Here is a 16,872-nt window from a genome sequence, read left to right as displayed (position 1 = left end):
CTTAAAATACAAGAACGTAAAGTTGCAAGTTGTATACATTATTATTATTATTTATTTCTTAGCAGACGCCCTTATCCAGGGCGACTTACAATTGTTACAAGGTATCACATTATACATTATTTCACATTATACAGATATCACATTATACAGTATATAAAGTAAACTTGTTTGACGCACACTTAAAACAATTACATTCAAGCATGTTTATTACAACTCCCTTTAAGAACCTGCAACAGCTGAACCTGGCATGTCTCAACATTCTATTTACAGCAATGGTGTAACCACCCCCACGCCTCGCTCACTCAATGACGTTGCGGAATTGCTTACTGGGAAATGTAGTCATTCACGTCAGAAGTGTGAACAAGTCTAAAACAGTACAATGCTTTAAAACTACACATCCCGTGATCGCCGTGTTTCGCCGGTTCTCAATGCTTTGGATAGTTCAGTAACTCTAAAGTAAGAGACCTTGTATTGATTTGCTTTTTTTTTTTTCTTTTTTGAGTATTCCCCCTCCTCTAGGAGGCATCTAATTTATGCAAAACCTGCGGTCGCAATCAACTTGTAGTTTAGTTAATTTCCTTCTTGTTTTTGTCATGCGATTTTTTTTTTTTACAAGTAAAGAAGCGCCGAGACTTGTGAATCAGAACATGGAAATTGTTTAATGGCTAAACGTTTAGTACTTGAGAAGAACGCTGAGTCTAACCTGGCTCTACGTAAAGCAGCGTTTGTGAATGGAGACGGATCCCCTGCTAGTATCATCACCTCAGAAAAATACATCAGCATGCTGCGGGCTAGTAGATAACAGTTCATGTTCCAACCCTGACAGTGGTTACTATGGGGGGACGCCAAGATGTAGGAAGTTTTCCTATACCGCAACGCAATCGGCAGCATACACCATGATACAAGAAGGTAAGAAGTATGTTAGCTATGCTATGCGCTACTATAGATTTACACAATCTGATATATATATATATATATATATATATATATATATATATATATATATATATATATATATATATATATATATATATATATTATATAAACTGCAGTGTACGGTATTGAAGGCATAGGAAAAAAAAATGTAGACAAAGTTTAATATAAAATTTTATTTTTTAATCTTTTAAACTTTGTGTACATTAAAAAACATATATATATATATATATATATATATATATATATATATATATAAAGCGCTGAAAAACAGTATTCCTTAAGCGTATCACAGAAAAGTTCTACTGAGCGTGAGGTGAGCGGTTAAGGTCCAAAGAAAAATGTAGCGTCGGCGCTACTTCTACATTTAAAAAAGAAAAAAAAGGAACCCTGACCTGCTATAATTTATATAAAACCAAGACATTAAAATACACTGTAATAAATGATACAGGTATTTCCCCAGTAGTCTGCATGTGGATGAGAAGTAACGATACATTTTAGCCAGTGAACAGTAAGACCGATCTTTGTGTGTGTTTGCCTAGCACTGTAGCCACAAAATAAAGTAATATAAAGCGCGGTGCTGCAGTTCTTGAGCTCAAAAGTGGTATAAAAAAGGTGCTGTCATGTCATCTGTTTACAGTGAAAGTGATATTTATCTAAGTTATTAAAATAAAACATGCATATACCTGGGGGGTATCAAATCATGGAGATCTCTGTTTTAGACCCGCTGTAAGTGTCAGGGTTGTACGTTGTTTTCTGTTTTTCAAAATAGGCAAATGTGTTGGACACAATACAAAAACTCCTTACTCCCACTTAACACATGCTTAAGTAAATGTGTGTTGTATGGTTGCCTGTGTTCAGCATGCATGCATCATTGGTAATCTTCTTCACAGGTCACGGCAAGGCATGTCTATGCAGATTAACCATTGTTTTTTTTTTTTGCCAATACCACCTTGTAAAATAATTCAACATCAGTGGGTTTTGGTACTTGCAACTTGGTGAGCTCCAGCTTGAATTGCATGTAGAGGAGACAGCAAGTACACTGTCGGTGAGTTTGTCATGTGCTAGAGGTCCTGTCGCTGATTCGTGTTACATTCATGGATCAGTAATTACTTCATCTTGTTGCCCAATTTCAATTTTAGCCTGCCAGGTAATTTGCTCTGTGACTTTTTCTTTCCACCCTGTGAATTTTCCACAGCTGTGCTTTAATGTTATTAGACAGTTGACACATGTAACACTTGGAACAGTATGGTCAAGATTTTTAATGTGATCTAGAACTATTTACAGTCACATGTATTTTAGAGTTCTTTAACTGGCTTTCTTTCTTAGCTTCTAGCTTAGAACCATGTGATCCACAGCTTAACACTGGAGATGTGTTGTTGTTTTTTTACATGCCTTCCATTATTAGATTTTGCACAAATTACATTATTGCATTTTTTCTTAATTCAACAAGAAACTGCATATTTACATTCCACGTTTTTCTTAGAATGTTTTATTATGTGTCTCTTGGAAGATAAATGCATTCTGTTTTATTTCAATTTTCAGATCCTCATATTAAAAAAAAAAACCAAAAAAAAAACCTTTTACAATTTTTTTGTATCTACTGTACCTGATAATATCATTACGATAACCAAGAACTGTTCTTTTGAAATGGACAGATGATGGAGACCTCTATATGCAGCAAGCTACTGTGTTCCTTGAAGATGCTGTACAGGTATGCTACTCGGTGAATGTGGTTTTGGCGTTTCGTGACAAGTGTGATCTGTACAAAGAATACCCAACCAAAGTAGTTACTGAGATCTGATTACATTATTCAGTAACTTGTAACTGGAGAGGTTCTTTGTTCAGAGAGGTGACTAATTGTGGTAATACATTACTTTTACAGTGCTCACCCTTTATAATGCTATAGTGGGGAGCCGTAGTTACAAGTCTGTGCTATTTGTGTTCCGCCTTATAACAAGTATGAAAGAGCTACTGTAACGGCATTATATAATCTCCTTTTGCACCCCTCCCGTCTATACAGTATGCTGTACAGCGGTGCAGAGTTCTTGCGATTATGTCATCTAAACAGGTGGATTATGTAACAGGTAATAGAACTGGTTTGTATTCAACACCCTTTGAAATCTGAAAACTGCTGTTAAGTTGCTGTTAGGTATTTGTTTTCATTTCTTTGATGTTTTCCTTTTTGTATTCATTATTTCCTTACACTGATAGTTAACCCTGTCCATCTGTAGGTCACACTTTTTTTCAAGGCGATCTATGTTTTTTATGATTCTGGTAGCTCTAATTTGTTATTTCTAGTCGTGGTGGGGAATGTACAGTATGTAGGTGACATGTTTGTTCCGAAGCTTGCTTCAGGATAAGGGCACAAGCTTCCTCATTTAAACCTCTTTGTCACCACACCACTCTGAGTCAGCTGGCGCATTCAGCTGTTTCCTGGAACTCTGAGATGTTTTCAATGTCAGATGTATTGTCCTTTTTACAGATAGTGGTCATGATATGGTAAAAATGTTGTACAGGAAATAGTGTGTATGCAGATCTGATAGTTTCAACTATTTTAAAAATGATACAGGTCACTCCCCCTTTTAAAATTGTATTGTTACGTAATGTTCTCTCACTCTACCTGGTGGATACTCTGCAGTTACTCTTCTTGTTTAAAAATTGCTGTTTATTCCTTAACAGTATCGATCAATAAACCATCGAGTGGATTCCAAATCGCTGAGACTTTATCGCTGGTACTATTCCAAGGTCTGCCAATGGTAAGTCTTTGCATTCCGTGGAGAGAGAGATATATGGTAAAATGTCCTCCTCCTCACTGATCATCTCTAAGCCTAATAGTACTGTACTGCTTTATGCAAAATTAATGAAAACATAATGAGTGAAAGCATATGAGCAATACAGTATAAATAAGTAAAAAAAATCTACCAATTGATAACATGTTTAAAATAATGTTCAATAAAGAGAATGCTGTTTTTAATACAAAGTTCAAAGGTGTCTCAAAGAGTGACAACATGACTGAATGAATGAAATATGAATGGTTGTTTTGAGCTGATGATTTTCACTATATACTGTTAGGATAAATAATCTGTAACACATTTTGTTTTACCCGTGTGGTACAGGGGTTTGGGTGCTACCATCTTTGTCATTTTGGCCGTGGCGTTTGTCGAAAAGCCTTCATCTTTGACGATGGCATCAGACATTCGCTACCGCGTTGCACCCTGGGAGCCACCGTGTGGTCTGACAGAGAGCATCGAAATGGTCTGTTTCCTGATCTTCGTGGCTGACGTGTCTGTTAAAGTAGGTGGAGATTGGATTTCGATTGAATGATTATGCAATAGAGATAGAAATCATTCCAATAGATAAAGTCCTGCCCCCCCCCATTACCCGCAAGGAATACCTACTGCCAGTACCTATGATCGCAAACACCTAAAATCTATTGAATTTAACACAGTATATTTGGAATTGCACATACTCAGCAGTAGATACTGTACTATACTCTGAGCATTTTGACAACATACCCTATAGCAGTATTTCAGTACAACAGTAATACTTACAATCATCGCATTGTTACAAACAACCTTTCAACCAGAGTCAATTGCTTTGGGTGCATTCCTTTTTCCTTTCTGTATTTTTCCTTTGCTTCTGTTTCTAGAGCTATTTAATTGGCTGGGAGGAGTTTCGGAAGAACAAATGGCTCATAGCCTATATCTTTGTGATTGCATTTTCAATATTGGACTGGATGGTATCGCTCGGTCTGCACTGTGAAGAGGTGAGGAGAATGTTGGCGCTTTTCCACTTGTTTTATTTTCAAGTGCTTTGAAGTATTCCATGGGTAGGTAACTGTGATCCCAGAGGGCCATTCTACTCCTGGAATAGGTTTTTTTTAAATGGATTCAATATTTTATTTAATCGGAATGCCATTCAGACCGAAGCCTTATTTACAAAGGAGTCCTGAATAGATGACACAATCAAGATTAGGTATAATGAAATGAATTGATGATTTAGGACCTGGACAGATGATTGGTTCTGTGACTGAGTTGGCTAAGGTTACCTACTCTATGTGAAACATTGTGTGTACAGTATCCTAAAGCTGTAATCACAGTACTAGTGTTTATGGGTGTTTCAAATATGAACAGTACTGTACAGGAAGAAAGGTTTTGTTTTCTGTTGTATCTGGATTCCCTTCCAGACCAGTTTTTTTTGTTTAATTAAACAGAACATGGAGCCAATTCCTGTTTTTCAGTTACAATTTCTTTTCAAAATCAATTCCCCAATTGATATTTTAGAGACATTAATCATTGTTGTGATTGTTCAACTGCTTTCATTTGAAGCCAATTTAACTGACTAACGGGGACTTCAGTTGAAGTAATTTGTTGCCACTGTGAGAAGCTCATTTTAACAGAATGCTGCTAACTGCAATTTTGATCAGTGGTGTCTTGGAATTGATTAAAAGGGAATGTGAATTTGAATTGGAATTGGTTTTAAATTGGAATTGACCCCAACCGTGGTGCTCACCATTTTTCTCTTTCTTTCATTTTTTTGTTTAAGGCTGTAAGAATTCGAAGACTCCTTCGACCTTTCTTTCTCCTTCAAAACTCGTCACTAATGAAGAAGACTTTAAAATGCATTAAAAGAACCGTTCCTGAAATAACAAGGTTTGTAGATGTATAGAATCCTTCAAACAACAGTCCCGTGTTGAGAGAACCGATTGCTCTTTAGGGTATTATATAAATGACTGGAGGCTGATTTGAAAGTTTCTGTTCTAGTTAAGTTACCTGCTTAAAAGATCTCATGAAACAATTGAAAATAAATTTATGAATGCCTCTACATGGAGACATAAGTTTAGTTTTTTTTGTTTTTTTACCTTCTCTTTGTCTGCAGTGTGATGTTGCTGTTGGCAGTCCATCTGTGTCTTTTTACAATGTTTGGCATGCTGTTGTTTGCCTGGGGAAAGGTAATACAGTTAGTACTTATGTTGTTGAAATATGTAACACAAAAAATACATTATTGCATGTTATACTGTTTTTATTTTACACTGTACATCAGAAGGGAAAATTACAAGGAGGGGGAAATGGTCACACTGAGTAGAGCTTTTGTTTTCTTCACACTATAAAGCTGTTTATTTAGGACACCTAGTGGACATTTAAGTGTACTACAGCAGTCGGTGGACAGTGGTTTTGTTTTTGTTTCCAGGATTCTAATGGAAACGCAGAATGGCAGGCTTACTTCAGTAACCTACCCGATTCACTTACTTCGTTACTAGTGCTCCTGACAACGGCAAATAATCCAGATGGTAAGCCTCTTTTGTTTACACTGTCTTGAGGGTTCTAGGTATCTTTTTTGCATGAGTATGGCTCCTGATTTTCCAGGCTAGTTAAGGTTATAATGCAGAATGATCATTCATTCCCTAGGGCATACACACAGTATATAATACCGCCTGTTAGTGATTTTGTACTGTAATGAGCTAATTAATTAGTTGCAGTAAGTAACAGCGATGGGCCCCATAAATAACTTTTTTTTATTTAATTTTTGTTTGGAAATAGTGATGATCCCTGCATACTCAAAGAACAGATTCTATTGCATCTTCTTCATTCTCTTCTGTGGTTTTGGTAAGTGCAAGCACACAATGCAGCTATGTGTGTTTGTGTATATATGTTAGAGTTTGTCTTAAACTCTTTTTTTTAATTTTTTTTAATCGCTGTGGATTGCTTAGCTGCCGTTGAGAAACAAACAAAAAAAAATAATAACGAGCAAAAACAAAGATAGCATACCATTAATATTATATTTGGAATTCACATTCTTCTCAATATAACAATCTTGTTTCTTAATTTTCCTTTTATTTTATATTTTTTAGGAACCTACCTTTTAATGAATTTGCTGACTGCCATCATCTACAATCAGTTCAGGGGATATTTGCTGGTGAGTTGTGTCGTTTTGCTTTATTGTGCATTCAAAGTTTTGCACCCCCACAAAAGCAGGATATCGGCTGTCTGGACTTGCCTCATCAGGATGTGTATACTGAACTGAAAACAAATTGCAGTTGCAGTGCACCTGTTTGGTTCCGCTGCTACTGCTGCAATGTTGTCCCAATCCTAAACTCCTGCCTCAGTACAGGGCAGTTTTGGTGCTTTTAGTTTTGGTGCTTCAGTGACGTGTAAATGTGCTTCTAAATATACAGCTATGACCAGCAAGTCATCCAGTCTGTTATTAGCTAGTCTGGATAAAGACCACGGTGGAATTTAAGAAGGGTAGCTTAGGGATCTGGGAAATAAAATGATACCATCAGCTGTGATCTTCTATCCCGATTTGAAATTCCAGCTACATGGAGGGTGTGTAAGTAATACGAATGTTTTTTTTTTTTTATCCAGATCTCTATTCAGACGTCCCTGCTAAGAAGGCGCTTGGGGATCAGGGCAGGGTTTGAAGTGATGTGTTCTCAGTGCCAGTCCATGACGGGCATAAATGAGCACGTGTAAGTCAAATCTGTGTTTTGAAAGCAAATAAAGAAGAATACTCTATATATCAGGCTATTTTTATTTATTTTTTCCTGCTTAACCACAGTGACATATTGTCACATCTAAATGGGCAACACATTGTATGACCTGCGTCTTACTTTTCCATAAGTAACTCAGAAGTACTTTCCTATTGACACAGTCTATCCTGGGGAAACTACAGCCCTCCTTGTTTGAGACACACTTCCCTCAGTGACCAATTAAAACAACACCCAGCATTACAGCGATTTGTTTTTTCAACTTTGCTCACTCATCTGTTTGTGTTTTGATTGTTTTAATTGCAATCTAAAAGGTGGGCATCATAACTCATGCAATGTGTCCCACTTGTCTATTAAAGATCAGCAATGTAACTCGCAAGTAGGACTTTTCTTGATTCCTTTGGTTCTCTAAGTCCTTAAAAAAAAAAAATAATACAAATACACGTTACAAATCTATGCTGATGTCATTTCTGCAGGGAGAATGTCAACACTGAAATGGTCCTGAAGATTCTGCAGGGGGTGCATATAAAGCCTTTTTACAAAGAAGCTATAATCCAGGTGTGGGCTTCATTGAATCTGCTGCAGTCATTTATCAATGCATTTCCTGTACGCCTCATTTCCTGTGCACAGCCATTGAATTGAAACATAACAGCATTCCACTCCTCAAGTTTTGGTTCACTTGTCACATAATACCGATACATGTGTGCATGTCTGAAGTATAACTGGTGTTCTACATCGTTTATTTTGATTCTACTTCGTTGCTTCAAAGCTTTCAGCTTCTCTGTCAAAAACCTAAATGCATTGGACATTTTTTTTTTTTTTTTATAGAAAGCTCAGCAATACGCTGATGGTTCAATATCAGCCAACCAGTTTCAGAAACTTTTTGATGAACTTGACAAGGACACAATCAAACAGGTAAGTGGGAGACATTTCAGTATTAACAAATTAAGTAAGACCAAGATGAACATTTCTGAGTCTCTGAATCTATGTTGCGATTCTCTGTTGCACTACAAGCAATACATTCGGTATTACATTGTTAATGGACCACCATTTAAAAAAAAAAAAGAAAAAACCCTTGTCGTTTTGATTTTCGGTTAAAGGCTTTCATTTAGCTGCTTCAGTTATGCAGTGATAGGGAGGGAGACGGAGTTAGAAGTTGAATGAATAAAACCATTCAAGCTGTTGACCCTTCCTCCCCAGCACCCTCCAAAGCCAGAGTACCAGCGCGTGTTCCTGCAGAAACTACAGTTCATCTTCAGCCATCAATACTTCAGCCTAGCAGGGAATGTTGTCGCGTTGGCGAATATCATCTGTATTTGTGTGAGTACCACCAGGGCAGAGCTCCCACCTACACAAAGGGGGAGGAGGGTAGATATTTTGTTTGTTTGATATTCATCTTAGCTGGAAAAAATCATAAAGAAATGAGAGATGAGCAATCTGTGTAGCTAGAGAAATGTATGTACAGCAGGTAACTAGTAAAAACACATAACAGCCCTCTTGTTTTTAGTGGCTCTTATTAAAATTGTAAAGGTATTATTTGCAGTTGTCATTTTTAAAACCTGTTTTTCAACTTGGCATTTCAGCAGTTAATTGTAAATAACACAAACTGTTTAGGTTTCCCCCTAACCCTTTCTTTCCCTTGGGTATGGTTACCATATGCCTCCGTGCACACTAGGACAGTTTGGGACAGTTTGCATCGCAATGCATTCTGGTATGTTTTACCTGTCTCAGGAACCTTTCAAAGCAGGACTGCACTTACCAGAATGCATTGGGGTTGAGTTGCCTGAACTGAGACCTGACCAAATTGGCCTAGTGTACATGGAGTCATATGGTAACCCTACTCTTGGGGTAAACAGGGAATCATTGAAAAGATGGAAGATTTTAAAAGTGTGTTGTTCAAAACCATGAAATATTGGATCATAAATGTTTTCTGGTGGATCGCTATACAGGGCGTTGGTTTGTGAAAATAAGGCAATCTTCTCTTTCAGGCGGCTCTGGTGATTGAAGCAGATAAGGCCGTTTCAGAACACTATGATTACTTTCTGGGGGTAAGGGTTACTGGTTGGATAAATGTTTGGTTTTTGATCATCAGGCCTCACCTAAGCATTCTTATATCTCCTATTCATCCTTCTCTAAAACAACTATTCTCTGGACTGTATTTTACATTTTGATATGTAATATAATTCAAATACAAGTTCATGCTGGCATGCAAGTATCACTGAATACAAAGCAAACCAGTAGTTTCTTTACCACCTCCCTGTTTTTTTTTTTTTTTTTTTGGTTTCGTTTTAACTTTATCTCTATTCTCACTTTTTCCAGCTTTCTGTACTCAGCCTTGCATTTGATTTCTGGCTTCAAGTGCTCTGCAGGAGTCTATTCTGAATGCACATGGCTTTGTTTTCTGGTACCACCCCTTCTATGTGCTAATAAAGTAATCTGACTGATCTCTTTCTGTGTTGAAGGCGATTAACTGCTTCTTCATTGTGTACTACCTGCTCGAAATGATACTGAAGATTTTTGCTTTTGGGTTCAAAGGCTACGTATCTCGCAGTAGTAATATATTTGATGGATTTGTGACCGTCCTTTTACTGGTAAGTGCTTGTTTAATCTGAAATAGTCCCGCAACTGTCTTTGTAAATTTAGAGAGATTAATGGTTTGTTTCACAGACCCTGATTAACAGTCATCTTGGACTCTTAGTTAAGCATTAGGTAGTCCAAGATTTGTGCTAGTCATGGTCTGTGAAACCAGTCATAAATGACTCAAATGAGGCAAAATAACTAGAACTAGAGGCGACTGGCTATCAAAATATAATTACTGACACAATCACTGTGCCTGTGGGTGATGATTACTGCACACACACTTGTATTTACAGACGCACAGCTTGTATAGAATAGAGCTGTGTGGATTTAGTTAGGTGCACTTATTTTTCTTTTCTTTTCACAGTGTCTGCAGATCACCATTTTTGCTATGTACAGTTTCCCACATCCTCGGTGGTAGGTATCCAGATACTCTGTGCCTGTGAAACGTTTGCCATTATTATCCATTTATTTGTATAATTCCATGTACATTCACACTGATGCCATGAAGTGCATTAGTACAGTTTGATGGTGGGATGTTTATTACCTCACAATTTTCACCCTATTCAGAATCAGACCTTTCAGAACCAGCAACAGTACGCATAACATCTGCCAAAGTGGGCTGTGCAGCACATTACCTGGCACAAATGAAATGCAACATTTATGCATGATTTATTAAATATAAATTCGTAACGAATGTACAGCAGTGTCCTTCTTCAGAATGGTGACTAACCCTTTCGTTTTCATCACTATAGAATGCAGAGCAACCCTGTCTTGTTTTTCAGGGACCCAGATGTGAAGGAATTGATGTCTCTATGGGAGATGGTCCGTTTGGTGAACATTCTGATTGTCTTCAGATTTCTGCGGATTATCCCAAACATCAAGGTCTCTCTGTTAACTGATATGCACACCGACCTGTCTGTGTTCATTATCTACCTGTTTTATTGTCTCTTGTCTGTGTGATATAGTTAATTCAGCAAGTGCTTTTTGATGATTTAAGACAGTTTTTGTTTGGATGCAATATTGTGCTTACTCTCCTAAGCTTTCTGGCTTTCATTTTTTAATTCAGATCAGTCCACAGAAATGTTTGGAATCTTCCCCAAATTCTCAGCTACTTTATTCCCTCCAGTCACTGCGTGTGTAATTGCACCATGTTAAGTTTCCTGTCTATGTATCTATTTATAGCGCATAATACTTTTTTCAAAGTTTTGACAAGGTAATGTCTCAATCGCCATAGAGTTCACACAAACGGTTTTAAAATGTCAAAAAATGTAATAAAAAAATTGCGACCAAAATGGATATACTAGCCTAGAAATTCAAACTCATTCGGAGGCAGTACAAGACCTTGTCATCTAATGTACATATAAAATATTTTTTACTGTTATCAGAACCAAGTGGTAATCATGTCTGCCTTAACTGATGTCTCCAAAAAGTAGCTGTTGTCACCTAGTGGTGAATGAAGGTTACTGCATGAATTTGTTAACACCTTCACTGGAATTATGAAATGCTGCCAAATTCCCCAAATATGCCAACATTGATCACTACCGATGGAAACAGAGATAACACCACAACACTGGATCGTAGATCAAATTTCACATTTGGAAATTCTCAATATTAATATGCGACCAAGAATCGACAGCTAGTATTTGGAGTTGTTTGTATCTGTTTATGTTTTTTAAATGGTATTTTCTGTTTGATTCCTACCCGTTTAGCTGATGTCTCTGGTGGCCAGCACCCTGCATGACCTGGTAAAGAATCTCAGAGCCTTTGCTGGAATCCTGGTGGTAAGACCTTTTGAATTCTTTTATCATAAAATAATAACACAGCCAGCTTCAAACTAGTTGGCAGTTAAAATCTATATATTGGAAATACTGCTAAGACGGCTAGTTAATTTAATATGTCAAAGGAATGCCTGTTTTAAATTTGCTAAATGTTTTTTTTAAAACCTGTTGAAAAATCTGAAGATTTAAAATGTTGGTGAAAAATCAAATAAATCGCTCATATGCTGTTCTCCATTTTTTCTTTGAAGGTTGTGTACTATGCTTTTGCAGTGCTTGGTGTAATGTTGTTTGAAGGTGTTATCACAGCTCCTGGGAATATGAGGTAAGTCTCAGTCATCCTATACTTCAGAACTAACTGGGACTGTGGCTGGTACAGATTTGTACATTCCTTTGCTTACATTTCCTGCATTTGGTTTAAATGAGACATGTATGAAGCAAGTACCAGTATGCGTGATTAAAATAGCAATGCAAATGAACCCTTGAATGCAGCTTTATATTACGGCTGGTTTCATAGAGCCCGATTAACACCAATGTTGTACTGCCTTTTGTAAAATAACACAAAGTAGTCCAAGATTAGTGCTAATGAATGTCTGCAAAATCGGCCAGTATAGTTCTGCCATAACTTTTTACAAAGAGTTTGAAGGCATGAAGAAGTCCTGCATCTTATCTGCTTTAGAACCTCTAGGTGGAGCCTTTGAGCTACTTGAATCAGCCTTCTAATCAGCAATCGGTTTCATTCTCAAACTGAAGCAACACGCTTTCGCTTGGGCAGGCATGAACTGCGAGCGAGAAAGGCGAAACAAATCTAATAGAGTGTAATACCTGCTGGAAAGATACACAGCATCCTTGACACAGCAAGACACAAAGTGTTTTAGATTCACTTTCACAGTACTCTACATATACGGTATACTATATACCAACGCCTGACGTTCAGGTTTTAATGGATGCATTAAACAGATTCAGACCTCTAGTGTGGTGTTATTATGCACTTGATTTTACATCTGAAAGAAAAAGGGTTTGTAAGTGTATCTTTTATTTTGGTTCATTGTCTCTCTTTATGAATGTACAGTGTGTATATATAATACTTATATTATATAATATTTATATTGTGTATATAATATTTAAAGTTTATTAATAGAAAAATTATCCATCAGCCACAACAGAGCAGTTTCTAGTATAGGCGAATATGAAATCAGAGGCTGATTCACAATGGCAATAATCAAGCATTTTCGTCATTGGGCTAGGAATATTGAGTGTATTGAAATATGATAGATGCTTTCTTTCTTTTTTTCAGTGCGGTTGTCAACTCCAGTGCCCCGAATACTACAGTAAACTACACTGCAACATGTGGCACTTATGAGCAGCTCGAGTACTGGCCAAACAACTTTGATGACTTTGCGGCAAGTTCTGATGTTAAGCCATACATTGTAGGGCAGTTTATCCCCTCGTTGTTTTTTTTAGCATGCTGCACAAACAGTTGCTTAGGTAACCAGGTGGGTATAGGTGTAGAAAGACAGGCCTGGGTTTTCAGCTGAGAGAATTCAAAATATTGAGCTTAAGATTTAAATCAGTTAATTCCATCACACACAACACACCTTACCATTAGTGTTAGGGTTTGTACCATAGAAGAATCACATTGTTATGGAGAATGTCTCAAAGAGAATGTTACATGTGTTTGAAAGAGTATAGTTCAGTTTTACATTGGCCCGTCTTTCTGCACCAGGTAAAGAGCGTGGGCCTGCACCTATGCCACCAGGTGAATAAGTTAATAACTTCTCACATCACAAGCATGGTCCCAGTACATGAATTGCTTTGTTTCCTTTCTGTTTAGGCAGCTCTGGTTCTTTTGTACAATATCATGGTGGTGAACAACTGGCAGGTGTTCATGGATGCCTTTGCCAGATACTCAACCCCGTAAGTCATAAAGTGTTCGCTTGCTTGCTTGCTTGTTTCACACTATTATCTTTCGTGTATTAAATCAGATCTAAAACAATTACCTGCTGTTGTACTTGCTGTTTTTTTTTTTTTTCTATTGCTGGTTTATGGGAGCGTAAGATCAATTTATATATGTTATCTTGAGCTCATTATATAGTCATAGTTGAATATAGATACAGTAGACCATGCTGGGAAATTCTCATGCTGGTCATGGTAAGATAAGGGAATAAGGTTTGGCACTTTACAATATAAAGTGGTTTACTTTCCTCTTGTGTACAAACAGAGACCCACTTCTTACCTAAAAATGCTGAACAGACTTCCCCTTTTGAATAAGAAGCCAGATGAATGGGAGGAAAGGCACTTCAAGAGACTGGTATCTAGTTCACCTCTGGTCATCTGCTGAAGTTCTGATCACTGGCCAATGAATATGACGCCCACACATTGAAACTACTGTACTATCTAATTATAGAGGCTGTATGTTCTACCTGTGCTTGTCCCAAGGCCAGCTGTAACTCAATTGACTGTTTCCCTAGGTGGTCGAAGCTGTACTTTGTGGCCTGGTGGTTAACCTCCTCTGTCATGTGGGTGAACCTGTTCGTTGCTTTAATTTTGGAGGTAAGAGAAATTTGGTTGATATCGGGATCTAAAACAATTAAATGACAATTTTATACTTTTGGAGACCGAAGTTCGAAAAGCAGTTACCAAAATTAATTTTGTCCTTTACTTTGGGGTGGGTGGGAATAAGACTCCCATTGTATAGCAGTTTGCTCCATTCTTGGTTGTACTATGAGTTTAATAAGACACATATGAGCTTGTTACCTGTCCACTGTGGTTAATCAAGCTTGTATTAAAACCTGGTATGTGCAAAACTGATATACAATAGGAGTATTATTTCCATCCCTGTTACTGATGTAATGAACTGCTCTATATTTCTTTTTTTTGTTGTTTGTGAATAAAACAGAACTTCATCCACAAGTGGGATAGAATCCATCACAGTTCCATCTCCGATGAAGATCAAGCTGAGTGTCAGATGACTGTGCAGTCAATGTTCAGGTAATCTACTATGATATAAGCTTGCCTTTTGATTTCCATCTTAATTCTATTATCAGAACAGAATTCTTTCATTTGAGAAATGTTCCCAGCCTGTGCTGGAAAAAAGGATATAGAGATGCTGATGCATTGATATGCATTTCTGTTTCCTTAGAGAGTTTTTACAGGAACCAACAGAAGAGGAACTTCTTTCAAAACTGGAGCAGCACCCTCACTTGAACATCAAGCGCTAATCACAGTAACACTGAAGGAATCAAAGCTGGAGTCCAGAGTGTCCCAAACTGGGCTTCATTTATATTGCTGATGGTTTTTATTTTGGCTATTTTTAAGTTGTTTTTTTATTATTTTTATTTTAATAATGTATTTAAGTATTCTTATTTAAAGAGGATCATTTAACAAAATTTTAAATGCCTTTTTTTAAAGAAAGAATTCCTTTTCAAATAACCTGGTTATAAAATCTGTACAGAATCAATCAGTCATCAATCAATCAATCTTTTTTTTTATATAGCACCTTTCATAGTGGACCACCATCACAAAGTGCTTTACAAGGTGCAGTAACAACCAGAAAATCCATAATATTTTAAATACAGAGAAATGCATAATACATGCTATACAGTTTAACAAAAAAAAACAAAACAAAAAAAAACATTATACATTAAATACAGTGGAAAGTGCATAATACATGAAACATGATAGTAGCATAATACATGAAATAGTAGCAGCAACACAGCAGCCAATAGCAGATATCAGGCTTAAAGAGCATAGAAAGCAAGAGAGAACAGGTGGGCCTTGAGAGTTGATTTAAACAGAGCGACGGTGGGAGTTTTGAAAATAATCCTGAACTTTACAGGTAGTCAGTGCAGCTGGGCAAGACGGGGGGGTGATGTGATAACATTTTTTACATCTGGTAAGGATCCTGGCAGCGACATTTTGAACTGCGATGTAGCACTGTACATATAATTATACTACAGGTTGTACAAACAGACTTAAATAACTAGAGTTAAATATTTTTTAATAGGCCCAGCAATATTTGTATTGAACCAGAGCACGCACGCACGCACACACACACACACACACACACACACACACACACATCCAGCTGCTGTTCTGTTGCCTCTGGGTTCACACCTACCTGCTTTACCTTGATTAGCTACATGACTTTAACCACAGCCATTACTCTGGGTAGGTTTTGTAGATCTATCACAATTGGGGCATACGTTGTAAAACATTCACAAAACATTCCTGGTATGGGAACCTGGGAAGTACCCTGTATTAGTCACAGCATGCTAAATAACAACTACAAAGACTTTGTGAGAGCTGGTGTTTGTTCATTATTTATTTCCCCGGAGTAAATACAGAACTATTTAGTAAGTCATCTTGTGACTTCTTATGATTCAGAGTTTAAAATTGTGGATGTTTTGAAATCATTTGACTTGCATTACAAGTATGTCACAAGTATGTTTCTCAAATCCCCAGTGTAACTGTGCTCTCTTTCTGTAATTTAAAAATCTAAAAAGTAAGCTGCAACTGGGCAATATATATGCAGTGGTTTATTATTCTTTTAGAATTAAGTAATTTAAAATCTATTATAAGTCAAATGCTCACTGTTGCACATCACCATTTTATGAAAATGTTTTTACCTTTTGAAGATTGCACTTTCTACAGTTTGATTTGCAGCTTTATGTATTTATTATATTCATTGAATGTTCAACTGTAGTCACAGAAACGTGTTATTTAATACAAAATAAATAAACACCATGTCATTCTGTTTATTGACTATAATCTGATCGGTGAACATACAATGTATGTAAAATATATTCTATAAAATATCACGTGTGCTTTACTTTTATAAATGTGATTCAATAAAAACAAGTACCAGACATTTCTATTGTATGGTAATTGTGCAATGCTGCGCAAGTAGTATTGATGATGAGGTTGTCTTTGGCGCTAAATAAGAATTGCATGAATGGATTTGCAGCGGTTATATGGGGAAATAAAAAACAGCATGGTCCTAGATCAGGGGTGTCCAATCACGGTCGTGGAAGGCCATTCCTCTTCAGGTTTAACAGGTAAAATTATACAATGAACTACTTCAGGGTCTGGATG

The 16,872-nt window shown here is 37.0% G+C and overlaps 1 protein-coding gene across 3 annotated transcripts; it reads left to right on the top strand.

The window, feature by feature from the left end:
- The first annotated feature begins 388 nt into the window (after window positions 1-388).
- Window positions 389-16,534, top strand: LOC117432197 (two pore channel protein 2). Of its 3 annotated transcripts, XM_059002357.1 has the most exons (25): window positions 394-909; window positions 2,592-2,647; window positions 3,616-3,692; window positions 4,053-4,230; window positions 4,586-4,702; window positions 5,482-5,588; window positions 5,815-5,887; window positions 6,127-6,226; window positions 6,477-6,542; window positions 6,788-6,852; window positions 7,302-7,405; window positions 7,900-7,981; window positions 8,252-8,338; window positions 8,624-8,743; window positions 9,412-9,471; window positions 9,886-10,014; window positions 10,368-10,417; window positions 10,786-10,885; window positions 11,713-11,784; window positions 12,030-12,103; window positions 13,076-13,185; window positions 13,617-13,695; window positions 14,250-14,331; window positions 14,678-14,769; window positions 14,921-16,534. In XM_059002357.1, exons 1-25 carry the CDS (start codon window positions 732-734, stop codon window positions 14,997-14,999), a joined length of 2,337 nt encoding a protein of 778 aa, XP_058858340.1. In that variant the 5' UTR covers window positions 394-731; the 3' UTR covers window positions 15,000-16,534. The 3 variants fall into 3 exon arrangements, 2 of the variants coding, with proteins under 2 accessions (XP_058858341.1, XP_058858340.1); XR_009309067.1 differs by lacking the exon at window positions 14,921-16,534 and having other exon boundaries at window positions 389-909; window positions 14,000-14,331; window positions 14,678-14,735; XM_059002358.1 differs by lacking the exon at window positions 6,477-6,542 and having other exon boundaries at window positions 392-909.
- Window positions 16,535-16,872: the final 338 nt, after the last annotated feature.

This window comes from Acipenser ruthenus, chromosome 27, assembly GCF_902713425.1.
Source record: "Acipenser ruthenus chromosome 27, fAciRut3.2 maternal haplotype, whole genome shotgun sequence".
Lineage (NCBI taxonomy): Eukaryota > Metazoa > Chordata > Actinopteri > Acipenseriformes > Acipenseridae > Acipenser > Acipenser ruthenus.
Note: the sequence above shows the minus strand (reverse complement) of the source record. Positions and strands in the feature narration are given on the sequence as shown.

Coding starts and splice junctions, on each gene's coding strand:
- LOC117432197 (XM_059002357.1), top strand. CDS start 732: ATGGAGACGGATCCCCTGCTAGTATCATCACCTCAGAAAAATACATCA. Junction 14,332..14,677: donor TCGTTGCTTTAATTTTGGAG/GTAAGAGAAATT, acceptor TGAATAAAACAG/AACTTCATCCACAAGTGGGA. Junction 14,770..14,920: donor ACTGTGCAGTCAATGTTCAG/GTAATCTACTAT, acceptor CTGTTTCCTTAG/AGAGTTTTTACAGGAACCAA.